The 14,930-nt window shown below is 45.8% G+C and overlaps 1 protein-coding gene across 4 annotated transcripts in view; it reads right to left on the reverse strand.

The window, feature by feature from the left end:
* Positions 1-220: 220 nt before the first annotated feature.
* Positions 221-14,930, reverse strand: part of mink1 (misshapen-like kinase 1) — a 30,387-nt gene continuing 15,677 nt past the window's right edge. The window contains exons 12-32 of one of the 4 annotated variants that reach the window (XM_079355260.1): positions 12,729-12,836; positions 12,118-12,204; positions 9,970-10,146; positions 9,710-9,880; positions 9,165-9,431; positions 8,300-8,379; positions 7,837-7,940; positions 7,645-7,736; positions 7,347-7,370; positions 6,818-6,969; positions 6,582-6,699; positions 4,260-4,376; positions 3,912-4,023; positions 3,564-3,740; positions 2,651-2,794; positions 2,206-2,340; positions 1,967-2,067; positions 1,688-1,837; positions 1,445-1,604; positions 1,011-1,150; positions 221-911 (exon numbers count right to left, since the gene is read on the reverse strand). In XM_079355260.1, the coding sequence (XP_079211386.1) occupies positions 828-911; positions 1,011-1,150; positions 1,445-1,604; positions 1,688-1,837; positions 1,967-2,067; positions 2,206-2,340; positions 2,651-2,794; positions 3,564-3,740; positions 3,912-4,023; positions 4,260-4,376; positions 6,582-6,699; positions 6,818-6,969; positions 7,347-7,370; positions 7,645-7,736; positions 7,837-7,940; positions 8,300-8,379; positions 9,165-9,431; positions 9,710-9,880; positions 9,970-10,146; positions 12,118-12,204; positions 12,729-12,836 (2,700 nt within the window). In that variant the 3' untranslated portion in view covers positions 221-827. The remainder of the gene's footprint in view (positions 912-1,010; positions 1,151-1,444; positions 1,605-1,687; positions 1,838-1,966; positions 2,068-2,205; positions 2,341-2,650; positions 2,795-3,563; positions 3,741-3,911; positions 4,024-4,259; positions 4,377-6,581; positions 6,700-6,817; positions 6,970-7,346; positions 7,371-7,644; positions 7,737-7,836; positions 7,941-8,299; positions 8,380-9,164; positions 9,432-9,709; positions 9,881-9,969; positions 10,147-12,117; positions 12,205-12,728; positions 12,837-14,930) is intronic. The other 3 variants (XM_079355261.1, XM_079355263.1, XM_079355262.1) reach the window with 3 other exon arrangements.

Below are 14,930 nucleotides of genomic sequence, written 5' to 3' on the forward strand. Positions count from 1 at the left end.
CCAAACCGGAGAACAAAGTAGGACTAAAAACAGGACTTCAGTTTCACTTCAGGTCAACGACGGAGAAGCGATTCAACGAGCCGCTCCGTCCTGACTTCATCGTCCCTTTCAAATCATCTTCTACTTAATTTCCTTCCTTTAAAGCCTCCTTCAAATTATGACAGCCCCGAGCTATGAAGGTCCACAAGCCGCTGCAGATGGACATCCCAGCATGTTGATATTTTACGTCCACATTGAATGTAGGCTATATAAGAGGCCGATCTAAGTGTAAGGTGCTACCTATTTACAGCTTCATTTGGACTTACAGTAAGGGTAAATAATGCCTTCCTCAAAATGTACTGAAGAACCATCAAGGAATGTTTTTAACATACTTCACAATTAGGAACTAAATCACGACTGAACACAGGTCCACCAACTAAAGTAAATCAAGACCAGAGTATATACATTACAAATGATGGTATTAACATTTGAAGCTCGTGAGATTTTTCATGATGACTCGAGGGAGAGTGTCGTCATGGAGCCTTAGTAGAACCTGTATCTTCAGGAGTGTAGGCTCAAATGGGTTTTAGATCATTTTGTTTGTGTGTGTTTGTCCATGACAGTATTTGTGTGTGTGTGTGTGTGTGTGTGTGTGTGTGAGAGAGTGTGTGTGTGTGTATTCTGTGTCATTACAACGTGAGTGTGTGAATGATAGAGAGAGCTGCAGAGGAAATAAAGAGAGGTGTTCAGATTTGCGTGCATGCGTTTGTGGGGGATTTTCAGATGCACTTCACGTCTTCAAACCCCCTGCTGGGTTCCACACACACTGACCGAGCGCGGCTCATCCTTCACCAGTTCATGATGCAGTTTCTGTTCAGGGTCATGAAGTAAACCTGGCTGCTGCCTCCGGACCGCACTGACGCGAAGAACACCTGAAAGCGGGAGCAGACGCACGCAACAGGGCCAAGAGTGTCAGAGCTGCTATCACTGCTTCGTCTTCACATTGTTTGAGTTGCCTGCAGCTCTCTTACCTTGTCATTTCTCTCACAAAGAAACTTCAGCCTTTGGGCTCTTTTGTGCATGAAGACGCCGTCCAGGTGGCCGGTCTCTACTGAGCGGATCTCAATGGCCTTTTCCCCCCATCCCATGATCTGGTTTGAGCAGATATGAGCTGAAAACAAAGCAAACGTTAGAGACAGGCTGGCTGATAACAGAGAGGAAATCACGGATGGAACCACCTCACATTGATGTGTTTATTCTCCTCTGTGTATATTCTCCTTCAATGTATTTTCTTTATTGTGATTTATCTGTGCAACATCGAATGTAGTTTTTAGGCACTTCTGCATCGAGCGTCACATTTTCAGACGCAGAAGCTACATTTATGCTTTTTTCAAAGTCTCACAGCTGATAACAGACGACGCTCTCTTTCCTGAATCACTGTGTGTTTTCAACGGTTGACTCATACCAACAGATGTGGGCATCTCGCCCCACTGCAGGACCACATCCTTGATGATTCGTCCGTAGGTGTTGACGTAGACGCCTTCGTCCTCGTAGCAGAGCAGCATCTCCATGCCGTCGGAGCTGGGCAGGAAGACTATCGCATGAGGCATCACATGGCTCTGGATCTGTTTGAGCGAGAAAGCAACAATTAACTCCTGTAGGTTTAAATGTTCTTAAAACACTGATGTCTGACCGCTTCGTAACTCACATGAACAGGTATGTAAATATCATAGTTGTTTCCAGAGTCCACGTCGATGGCATGAAAGCCAGCACAAGAACCATAAATGACTTTCAGCCTTTGACCCTCCTCCACTGTCAGGTCCACCAGGACCGGCCGGTGGGGCAGGTCTGCAAAAGACTGTTTAAAAAGGAGCGCGAGTGAGTCGACGGTGAGCGTGTGAGATCATCAACTTAAATGCTCTTCTTGTTGTTTGATCTGGCATCACTAATCCAGCTGAATGGGAAAAAAAAAAAAAGGGAGACTAACCTTGAAGGCCATGAATTTGTGATAAGGTTTGGGCGCCCATGCGTACACCTCCACTGCATTCTTTAAAGCAATCACCAGGAACTTTATCCTCTCGTATTTCACTGGGTAGAACAACCACAAGGCCGGCCGACATCAGACACTTGTTATGAATTATTCACTCGGCCAGATGCATTTATGAGGGTTGGTCAGGTGTTGAGAAGGCAGCAGAGATAAGCTGCCATCGTCCGTCTGTCACTCACCCACTTTGTAGTGCACACAGCCCTCCATCTCCCCCACAGTGGTCCAGCCTTGCTTCTTCTCCACCTCGGGGTCATTGTGGAGGATCTTGTTCCTCAGCCAGGCAAGGTAGTAGACGCGCACTTTGTTTTTCTTGCCTTCATGAGCACAGGAGGGACATCAGTTAAAAACGAGAATCTTAACGCTTATAGAAATTCAAAGATCGTCGGCCCTCATCGACAGATTAGCTTTTGCCAGACTCGTCATTTCACAGACATTTAAAACAACCTGTCCTTTTTGAAGGGCAAAGTCAGAATCTGTGACGCTCTGAAGGCATGAGGACAGTTTGGCATCTCGTGTTTGGCATCCCATTAAAGACAGTGGTCCAATGCCAAAACCCCCCCCACAGCCCTGACAGCTTTAACCGAGTGTGGAGGGAGCAGCCTGGCGCCGAGCGGCGGTAATGACCTGATATTGTGATGAGCAGGTTGAGGCCCTCCAGGACGTCCATCTGCTGGAACCTGCGAGAGTTGATGAGGGGGTAAACCTTGCCCTGACCACTGCGGTCCAGCAGCTTCAAACCGTTCTCTGTGCCCACCAGGAGGTTCACACCTTGGAGGGAGGGAGACACACACACACACACACACACACACACACACACACACACACACACACACACACACACACACACACACACACACACACACACACACACACACACACACACACACACACACACACACACACACACACACACACACACACACACACACACACACACACACACACACACACACACTGTTATTGAACACATAATGAGTGGAATCATCTCCTTCCTCTCTTTCCACGCCTACATGTGCTTTCTTCGCTGTACACCGTTTGTCTAACTTTTCATTGAAATGTCTAACGCTCTCATTTTGGTTGATTATTTCCCCTCTGAGACTTTTGGTTACGAAAATATATCAAAAAAAGATATCATTGATCATTTTCGACTAGAATGGAGACATTAAGGAAAATAAAATACTCTACTTTTCAAAAGCTGTTGAATAACTTATAAGTGTTGTTGACTTAAAAAAAACAAAAAAAGGTTTTATATGAAAAGCAGGGACACAGTGTTCACTATCAAAGAGTAGATCATGTCACACTTTGATCACCACAGCGGACTGAAATCACTGTTTTGAAAGTATTTTTAAAAAGTGTCCTGCCGGAGCTGACTGAAGAGCTTCTTTGTCAGCTTATTGAAAGAGATTAAAAGAGGTTAAAAAAACAAAACATGGACGAGTATTATCCAACTTGTTTCTCTGCACAGCGCCTCAAACACCATCATGTTTGGAGTAACTGATTAGCACGCGGTATCTGCGCGCGTCGGCTCCGTTCTCACCCCACAGCGCAGCACACAGGATCTCAGAGTTGAACCTCTTCTTGTACTTGCGGATCTCCGGCGTGTCGTTGGGGGGGCGGGTGTTGGTCGGATTCACGTTCACCATGGATCCTTTCCTCACCTCCATCTTCAGCTGCTCAAACCTCGAGCCTAAACATGGAGCAGTGTTGTCATTGGCTTCGTTTGAGGAAGGAAAACGACAGAGCAGAAAGGTGCAGAAGTCATGTTGGAATTAAAAAAGAGTATTTTATATCCATATGCTACCTCTCACTTCCACATGTTTATTTACTGCACAGATTGTTATGTATGCGAGCATGCAGCATGTTACACCTGAAGCCTCGGACTCACCAGTGACAGATATGTTATCCCCTGTACTTCCTGGTGTCTGGTACATGCCAAGATCCACAAAGGTTGTGAAGGAGGACTTTCCAGATGCTTTAACCAAACCTCTGGACTGATACTGCAGGGAGCAGAGAGGGTACGTGGTGTTTTAGCATCAACACGGGGTCCATTAAGACTTTACATAAGTGTGCTTTTCAGGCTCAGAAAACTAAGAAATGTTCCTAAAATAAAACTGATTGTGATGACATTCAAAGTGTAATTAGAAGAGCTCCTGGCTGGAATGATGGCAGAGAGGGAACATGTAAAAATAAACAAGGAATATAGGCCTGATATATTTAGCTTTTTCGAACTCACGTCATAAACAGAGTCCTTCCCGGGGGACGAGTGAGAGGCTGAATCTGTGGGGGAGTGCGAGGGCTGAACCACATCTGGCAAGTTAGTGTACCCATTATGGCTCCGCTTCTCTGGGGTCTTTAAGGTAAGAGAGAGAGAAACACACACACACACACGTTATATAACATTGATTATTGACTTGGCTAATCTGCCGCTCCAATTATCAGGCTATGACCTGTTAGGTTTTCACATAACATTTACTTCAAGAAGAGCGGAGTTCAGACTGGTTTTAAAAATAAATGTCTTTGACACTGGGAAAGTCAGCGAGTTATTTAGTCCTAAAGGGCGCTCTCACATCACGCCCAGTGGTCCAGTACCGACTGACCCCCCCCGCCCCCCTCCTGCACTCACTCTGCTCCAGGACTAACTGGGCCTCAGCACGGCGACCTCTTACATAACGTCGTAACACAACACATGCATGAATTTAAGTTATGACGCGTGCTTCGTTTTACCAGACAGGAGGAATAAAAGTAAACTAATAAAAAAAATGAATAAAAGGGACGTGGTGTTGTCGAGTCCGTGTCCGCACATCGTAGAGCAACACAGAGGACATGACAGCTACTTTACCGACTGTGTGGTCTACTTCTTTTCATTTCAAACATTTATTTATTCTCAAAAGGACACTCAGGTTTCCCTCATTTCAAATGTCGCCGAGATTGCCAGCACAGTAAGAACAAGCAAAAAAAAAAAAGTGAGTCAGATACAGTCAGAATTCTCCAGGGTTTCCCGATGATGGAGGCTGTGGGGCCACAGAAGTGTACCGGGCTCAAGCACTCACACTAGTCAAAAGGAGCTGGACTTTTTACGTCTCTCTAATCAGCATTAAAGTGCACATAAAGAAGTCATCGACGATGTTCTTCTGGGAACCAGCAACTTATTGACTTCGTTATATTTACTGACGCGCCTGACCCTAAGTGGATGCTTCAACTTTTCATAAGAAAAACTGTAGCAGCAAAGGCGTAAGCTTGTGATAGGCTGCGAGGACAGGACCAAAGATGTTCTATTAAACGGGAGCGCTGTGCTGTTTTTTTTAACACTTTACTGCAAAAAACAAGTTTTCGCCCCTTGCTTTTTAATTTTTTTTTAAAATAGAAGTGATCGGTGCGACTGTCTGATGTCAGCTGCGGGCAGGAGGTGTCCCCTGATCTCCACCCTCCCTTTAGTCTCAGCAGAGCCATGGTTTGCTCACCCTCGGTAGATAACGGGGACAATTTTATTTGAACAGAGAAATGAAACATGGCCGCCTGGAGATAAAAACTAATGGTACAGTGCAATGTAGAGGATGTCAAAATGTAGATTCTGTTCTAATGTGAAGCAGCTGAACGTCTGAGCCTGATTTAAAATACAATTATTAACATATTAACTGTTCGTGTGAAAGAAATCTAAATTCCTCCTCTTTGTCTGCACTTCCGAACGTTTCCCCTTTTATTTATAATGGCAGCCAAATTATCTGCACATCTTTTGATCTTCAGTGATGTAACTGCAGCTTGACTCAAACACACTTTTCAAATACACACACACACACACACACACACACACACACACACACACACACACACACACACACAAGCATAACCAAAGCAAACTGTTGCACTCGAGAGAAGGTGACATTTCTCACATCCAACTCATCATCCGCCACCTGCAAGTCTGTCACTGAATCATATCCATGTCTCACCAAGAACCTCAGAGGTTTGTGGCAGCCTTACACCGAGAGGCCAAGGCAAAATGCACCATACAACATACAACATACAACATACATGTGGCTCCATCCTGATGGACACATCACAGGAGATCAGTCCTTCTGAACGGTGGGATGAGATGGTGAGCTAACCTGATTTATTCCCCGAACGCTCTTTAAATGACCAACAACAGATGTTTCACAGTGGAGCTGTGGCTACATAACGTTACTGTCTATTGTTAGCCGAGTTGGCACTGTATGTCTGTCTGCTGCAAATCCTCTGATTCATTCCTTCCTGGGCGCTTGTTGATCGATTGTAAAGAGTCGAGTGAACAGAGACTCTCTCAGGTGTTGGTGAACCCTGGCGGCCATCTTTGACGTGTTTGTGGACGTCCTCCTCGTCTGCTATTAAAATCTTGTCAAGCAGCTTGCAAAATGTCGACTGATGATGTCACGTCTTCTGCATTGTTGCAGTTATGTGTGTTAAAAAAAAAAAAACCCACAAGCAACATAAGGCAACAAACTCAGTGAGTTATTGACTGTGATGATTTTCCCCCATCTCGTCACTTTGCATTTAAAGCATCATTACATATCAGATGACTCACCCTCTGCACCAGCATGGTCTGATCCCCGTAGCCTCCAGCCTGCTCTCCCTCACCCACCTCTCCTTCGTCTTCATGCACCACCATGGTGTTCACTGAATCTGTGTCTGCGTCCCTTTGACTGAAGTCCAAAAAAAAGGAACAAAAACAAGCTTTAAAGGCAGCACTGAGAACTTGTTGAGAAAGTGAAAATGACAAATATAAACATTGGTTTCCATTTGTCTCGTGTTTGTTGTTACCGATCAGTGGGGCTCTCTTCCTCTTCAACACCCTCCCCGCTCTCGCTTTCCTCACTGCTCTCGCTGCTCTCGGAGGAGGACGAGTAATCGTTGGCCTTGACCGGGGGTCTCGGCTGCTCCTCAGTACGCTCCTTGGCAAAGAGGCCGTGGTCCTGCGTGCACAAACTCACGGTGACTGCAAGATCGACTACAAACAACGTCTCAAACTAAATCTCAGAAAAAAGAAAATAGCAACACACTCTGGTATAAGAGCTCAATGAGGCCTGAAGGTTAAGAGACCAGACTCTCAGAACAGAGCCTGCTGTTATCTCCCAATGAATTGAAGACATGATCGATTACACGGTCTGTGTTGAGCCAACATATTAATGAACCTATCAAACATGTGCTTTCAATTAAGAGCGCTATGTGATACCAAGACTAAACACGATTTACCCGATTGATCACGACAGCATAGAGAGCATGCAACTCCAGCAGTGAATGCAGAAAGAAAAATCATGCATGGACACGGAGCATTCAAAGAGATACTAACCTCCCCTATAGCTCTCTTGTAACTCTGTGCATACAAGGTGAAGGCAACAGGAAGGGAGATTTAGGAACAGGAGAGACGTGAAGGGAAGGAAACAGCATCAGTGTTCTTGAGACAAATGTTAGTGTGAGGGGGAAACCTTCAGAGAGAGGACTAGAGGTCAAGTAAGAGAGCAGCACACAGATATGAGCTCACACTTAGCAAGAGTACAGCGTGTTAGGCTTTTTTTTTTTTTTTTTTTTTAAACTTCTTATGTCAAAGATACTTTATGTGTATGACGTCTGTTTGAGGATGAACTTACAGCAGGGCGCCCCGGGCGAGAGGAGGTGCGAGACTCCCCTGGCTTATGACGACTGTCGTGGGAGAGGATGGGCGAGTCCATTTTGGAGGAGCCTGAAAGGGTTAAAACGTAGAGTGTAGTTAAGAGTGATGAAACGAGACTTACAGCAGAGACGGTCTGCAGAGGAATAGCGGTGCGGCGGCAGAGACTCACTGAGGATGCGATGCCTCTCCAGAGAGCCAGTCTGGGGCAGGTTGGAGATGATGCTCATACTGTCTCCTCTCTCCCAGCGATCATTACGGCTCAGGTCTGGATTGCTGCCAGGAGAATGTCAAATTATCTCACGCTGTTAACGTTAACTTTACATTATTTAGGAGGCATTCACTTCAGGAAATATATCCCGTCAGATCAATCAATCAATCAATCAAAGTGTATTTCTATAGCACATTTAAAACAACCTTGGTTGACCAAAGTGCTGTACAGGCAGAAATCACAGTAAAAACAAAAACATTACAATAAATAGGAGAATGAAATAGAAAGATTTCAATACGTCATGCTCAGCTTGTATTGAAAGGAGAGCAAGGACTCGTTTTTAGCAGTGATTTGAAATGTTCAATGGTTGGAGCAGTTCTTATTTTGACAGGTAGGTTGTTCCAGAGATGGCTGGCTTCAGTACCTGGCTCTCACTGGGTGCCGTATGCCAGAGGACAGGTTGGTGTTGAGAGCTGTAGCGATGGACGCTGTCCTCTGAGGAATCTGAGGACAGAAACATCATTCAGTGACAATACAAACAATCCAGACAGAAAACAGAAATCTCCGGTTCTTGTTCTTAACCCTCATTGGACTTGGACTAATTTCAAAGGTTGATGCACGGAGCAGCCATGTTGGATTCTAACGCGGGCTGCTCCGACTTTCCGACTAGTAATTACGACATTGGGGGGGCGTTCCAGTTGAAACTTCCTGACTGGGAACTCGGAATTTCCCACTTCCCAGTTCAACTGAAATGCAACATAACACCGTTGTAGAACAAGTGTCATAAGCTCGCCCTTTTGCTTTTTATTTCTCTACTTTGCTGCTACGTCCGCCTCCGTCACCTTTTTACCCTTTTGTGATGACGTCGCGCTTCTTAATGCCACTTCTCCCTTCACCAATAAAATCAAGACAGGGCGGGGCTTCTGAAATCCATTTAATCAGAAACAACATCGGAGGAAAAACTAGGAACCCATTTATTTTTTTGGGGCTATTTTGTTTTTCCTTTATTGATAGGAAAGCTGAAGAGAGACAGGAAGTGTTTGGGAGGAGAGAGTGGGGACTGACATGCAGCACAGGGCTGAGATAAAGAGTATAGCCTCTGCAAATGGAGAGCACAACATAACCGCTAGGCTATCTGGTGCCCCTCTAACCCAGTCACTTTTGCGCTCACCTTGAAAGCTGCAGAGACTCAGACAAAAATGCTGAAAGCACGGAGAGATCTGGAGAGACCACGGGAAGCAGCTTTCTTATACCTCCTCACAGTAAACACCTGGGAGAAGCGCCGTTACCTTGGGTGGGAGTTCCACATCTGGCAAGCGGATCCACGGCCCGCGGTCCTCTCTCATCTGGTGTGCCTGCGGTGCCGGGGTTTCAGAAGTCGGGTCCGAGTTTTGACGCACCAGCTCTCTAGAGTGGATGGGGCGGGGTGTGGGAGCAAGTGAGGGGTCCTGGGTGGGGAATGCAGACATGGTCTTAGTGGGCTGGTCACAGAGAGACTGGGAGCGAGGGACAGGAGCAGCGTAAGGCTTCAAGGGGACCAAGTGAGCCATTTGGAACTGCAGAGAGGAGCAGCAGCAGACGTGGAGGAGAAAGAGAAGCGAAGAGGCGAGCCAGAGTCAAGAAGAACGCGAGGTTTTGTTTGTGTCCCGAAGATTTGACATGTGTGATTGCACATGGGGGGGGAGAGAGGAGAGAAAAGAAAAGAAGGGAAAGAAGATGTAAATGAGGTAGAACAGGAAAAATAAAGCGATTTAAGGATTAGTGGCAGAAAGGGCTAAAAAAGTTGGAATGCTCTTTGTTTTGAGAGGAAGTTTAAAAACCTGCCAACACCCACCTTCCCTTGACCCCCCTGCGGCTCAACGGGCCTCTGCATGGGTGGGGTCTGAGAAGACGGCCCCACTCCTGATTGGCTGATTGAGTCAGAACGTGACTGGATGGCGGTGTCCGAGACGGTGGTGCAGATTTTGGGCGAGCTCTGTCTGTTGAGCTTACTCCGCTCCTCCACCTGCATCAAGAAAGACGTGTATACTCTACAGGCCAGTGCACAACAGTTTGACACGCGTGTGTGTGTGTGTGTGTGTGTGTGGTGGCTACCTCTCGAGCCCAGGTGGGTTTGTTGTTGGGCTCCAGGTTTTTGTTGAAGTGGTAGAGCTGGGGCTTCTTGTCCTGCTGCTGTTGTTGCAGAGACACGAGGTAAGCGTGCTCCTGCTGCAGCTGCCTCTGCAGCCGCTCTGACTGACGCTGCTCCTCCAGCTGTTTGCGCTTATACTCCTGAGCAAATTAAACACACCGCAGGTTAGCCACGGCTCACACAGACTGCTCAACACAAGGACCAGACAGGTTCATGCACATCTATCGGACAGGTTCATGTTTAATCCATAGAGGTAATTATGTGTTCTCCCCCTTTTTTTTTTTAGTGCCGCAGTGAATTTTCATCCCAAATCAGAAGAAGGTTGAGCGGCCCACAGAGGAACTTTTTTGTGCAGTTTGAGACTTATGATGACTTGTTTTTTTTAATTATTATTCAGCACTCGAGGCACAGCTCTCCTTTTGGAGCCGCTGCTTTCAGATGAAATGAAAGAAGAGTGAAGGCTGTCATCCACGAGCCACTCCGGTGGACTTTACTTCTAGCATCAGCAGGGATTAGATTTCTATTCATAATAAGAAGTTGCCTTTATTATATCTAAGAAATGTTCTTTGTCATCCTCGTCATTGGTTCGAGTTGTTCACTTTCATCCTGATGGGCCGTAAAGCAGAGCGCTCGATTCAAACAGAGATGTGGCTCACATGTGGCCCACGCTGAGAGGACGTGAAGATCACAAGACCGTGGCTACAAACATCCTAAATAAACATTTCTCAGATGTCCCTCCACGCTGAGAGAGAGCCGTCTGGCACAAGGTGACTATGCCTCAGCGTGGGGCTTCCCTGTGCTGGGAGGGAACACGAGGAAGCAGACTGAGGATACAAATGGAGGCACTGCAGAGAAAATCAATGACATTGGAAAAAAAAATTAAAAAAAAAATTACAAAGGCTCCTTTTCCTGCTCTGCTCCTACGAAGAACACGACAGATCTGTCAGTGTTGTTTATGTTTAATGTTAGGTAACCGGCTCCTTCTCGTTAAAGGTCAGCCTAGTGATGGCATCAATTTTCACACAACATAGGTGATGACAGAAAGCCGATTTTCCTTCCTGAAGAATAACTGAGAGGAGAGGACGTCTTAGTGCAGCTGAAGAGAAGGCCGTCGGACTTCCACGTGTTCATATAATCATCAAGTGAACACTGACATCAGAAAACGTCAAAAAGAGATGGATGCTAATTTTTAACTTCCTGCAGCTGCCGATCAAAGACGTCCTTCGTATTCTTCGCTTTTGTTAGATTTCAACAGGTGCTTTGGTTCAGTTCGCCTCCCATTATACCTGATACCAACAGAAAAGCACCATGCTGCCTTTGGTTTATATGTAAGGACCACAACAGTATATTACAGATGCTAACATCTGTGTCTCACATACAGTTCATAAAAGCTCACTTTGCACCACGATGGCTCACTAATAACTCGATACTGAAGTTGGTCAGCTGAAAATAAAGTTCTGTCCTCAGGCTTTATTCCTGGGCCCAATAACGATGGAGCAGCTTATTACTTTCTGGATGACCTAAATGGGAAATAAGACGACTGCCTCACAGCGCTGGTCGGGGAGTGTACTGCTAACACCTTCTCAAATTCTAATGTTTCTTAAGCGCGGACCTGAAATCCAGAAATCCAAAACCTGACTCTGAGAGCTGCAGCCTGCAGGTAGAAGACAGACGTGCACACCCTTTCTCCAGGAACAAAGAGCGAAACCCAGCACAGACGCCAAGCTCAAACTAAACATTCATGATCGTTCAATCCGTTCACTTCACCGCAACGCTCTGAAATCTGCCCAAAACGGCCCCAAAAATGTAGGTCAGCGCACGCTTTTTCAAGACGTGCCACACTGTGGGAGACGCACCCACACTCTTCTTCCAGCAGAACATTTCCACAGGAAGACGCCGCACATCTAGAAGCTGTTCAGCAGGGGAACTTTAAGAGTCTGCTGCTAACGGACAGCCATCAGACGCGCGTTTATTTCGACGACAACAGAGACGGCACTATTGTGAACTGGGACAGAAGTTTTGGTCGCTGAGCGAAACATTCCCCCTCAGGACGTGGAAACATCCGTGATAAAGACAAGAATGGTGTGAAGAGGTTAGGGAGGGTTTGTTACCATGAGCAGTGCTTGCTCCTGAAGCAGCTGCTGCTGAAGGATTTCTAACTGCCGCTGCTCTTCCTCTAACTTATGTCTGATAAACTCCTGGATGTGAGTACAGAGGGAGGAAGGTGCACAACAGAGGAGCAGAAGACAGGGACAGAAAGAAGTCCTGTGAATGACACAAACTATGTTATGCACTGAAGCAGACTTTTCTAATATTTGATTTTCATACCAAAGCATGCACACCGTTGTTAGACGATCATAAATCACAGAGAAGTTTCAGAATCATTCAAATGCTCAGCGGTGCTTTATGATCGTTGTCGGGTTCCATACGAACATTAAATCAGTGTTTTGCACTATTAGGTGATAGTGTTGTGAAGCCAGACTCGTGTGTTACTGAGGGTAGACTGGAAACTGCAAAAAAAAAAAAAAAAAAGAGACGCAGAGAGCTCACCCACAGAAAACTCATCTCTGAATAAATACACTAATTTAGACCCTTGCTGCTATGGCAACCTACTCGTGGAATTTCACCACCAGAGCAACTTGCACAGTGTTGCTTCGTGGACACGCCCACACACCACACTGATTGGCTGATGGCCGCCCCCACGTCTCCTGTGGTTGGTTACCTGCTCCCTCTCAGCCAACCTCCTGTCTTCCTCCCGTCTCATATCGTCGAGTCTCCGGTGGGGACCCTTTTCCTGCTGCCTCACCATCTCTCGTTCCTTTCTCTGTTGCTGGGAGAAAAGGGTGACAGGAAAAAAAGACAAATGAGCACCGAGGCTACGTTTGGCACATGGGAATTCATAATGGAGAGCCTGCTTGTGACTAAACCCTCTGTTGTTTAGTTTTTTTGTGCAAAGAGCCGGAGAAGAAGAAAAAAAAAAAAAAGGAATAAAAGGGAGCGGAAGTGCAGGGCAGAGAAGAAAGGCAGTGAGTCAGCCTCACTAACACACACCTAAAGCATCCTAATCTTCTCACAGCGAGCTGCTTTGATATACATTTAAACCCACTGTCACTTTCACAGCTGGTGGGATTTTTTTTAAAAGGGACATTCAAAGAACAAGTTCTGGTCCCCATGAGAATCTCCCACCTTGTAAAGACACGAAGCACTCGGCGCTTGTTTGAGCTCCTTCAGATGTTCAGTCTTTAGAGTTTGAAAAAGAACAGACGGGGAAGACAGAGGAGGAGGAGGAGGAGGAGGAGATGCAGGTATATTAAAGGACTTCCATCTTACTGCAGTGACGCCCCTCACAAATAGAGCGCAATACTTAATGACAACATCAGTGTAATTATGTGGCCCTCGTTCAAATCCCACATCGCTCGTCAAACGTTTCACAGCCCACCAGCGAACTGAGTCAGGTAAGAGCGTCTTCAGCACCGAGTTATTCAAATGATGCCTGAGAGCACATCTGAAAGTAGCATCTTCACATTCAAAACAGTATGAAGACAAAATGTTTGAAACATTCACATCTTATCTGCTCTCGAGCCAAAAGAGAAAGTCTGAATGTTGAGACAGTAATACAAACTCCATCATCTTTATTCTCCTTTAAAGGCAGGGTCGCTCGTTTTTTAAAACTAGTATGACTCTGAAAGTAGCATCCCCCCCCCCCCCCCCCCCCCCCCCCCCCCCTCTCTGTGCTCTATCAAAAGTCCCGCCCCTCACTTACATGCGGTAGAGAGGCTTGATTGGTTTATAAAAAACAAACCGTCATCCCACATTGGTCGAAGCTTTTACAGGCTTACAGCTGCTACAGATGACGGATTTTCTTCGTTCCTTTCTCAGAGAACAAAAACGTAAAAAGCGTATCTGGAGGAAATGACCTGCCTTTAAGGGTGAAACTACAGGGTGTTTTAAAGAGTTTCCACACATCTGTCAAAGTGCAAAACATCTATAGTTTACTTCTCATTAGACTGTCAATGTAAATGTTGGAGAGGCACTATAACCACTGACAGAGACTCCAGCTTTAGTGAGAACCAGGAACACACTGGCGTCCTTCAGTGTGTGGAAACTCACTTTTTAAACATGTTCCTGCTGTTATAAGCGTTCAAAGTGTATACGTTTAAAGTGTTACATAACAACTGAAGTAGGGCTCACAATAGAAGGCAATCATAAATACTGTGAACTCATGACCAAGTGAGCAATGGAAAACTCTGACCTACAGATTAGAGAGAATACAAGGGCAACAGAAAGGAGTTAAGAGGCACATTACAGAGCATTACTTCAGCTTTGAATTGAAAAAGTACAACCATGAAGCATACTGCAGCGTGTGTGTGTGTGTGTGTGTGTGTGTGTGTGTGTGTGTGTGTGTGTGTGTGTGTGTGTGTGTGTGTGTGTGTGTGTAATTAATGACAACGTTTATCCGGGGACTGACTCAAAAGCGAACATCAGACAGGCGGATCGTGATGATCAGATGCAAGTCGATACGAAACATTCGGAGTGAGACAATAACGTAGGTGTTGGATTTTTCTGAAGTCGGGAGAGGATTCATGCTTCATCAGAAAACAAAAGGAGACGATGCCGCTGAGGTCTGATCTGTCCTGATTTGATGTAAATGTTACAGATTTTTTTGTCTTTGGTTGCTGTGGCTGCCGAGAAAGAATTGCAGCATGTTTATATTTTGGTGGGATGACTCCTATTAACTAACGCCCACGAAGGAGAATTTCGTTTCTCGTATTGTTAAACCAATGTTTGTTAAATCAGATTTAATGTGCTTGTTATTGAGAAAGGACAGTGGATAGAGACGGGACAGAGAGGACATGCAGGAAAGGAGCCACGGGTCAGACTTGAACCTGGGCTTCCTGCTTTGAGGACTCTAGCCTCAGTACAC

Source organism: Symphodus melops, assembly GCF_947650265.1.
Source record: "Symphodus melops genome assembly, chromosome: 11".
Lineage (NCBI taxonomy): Eukaryota > Metazoa > Chordata > Actinopteri > Labriformes > Labridae > Symphodus > Symphodus melops.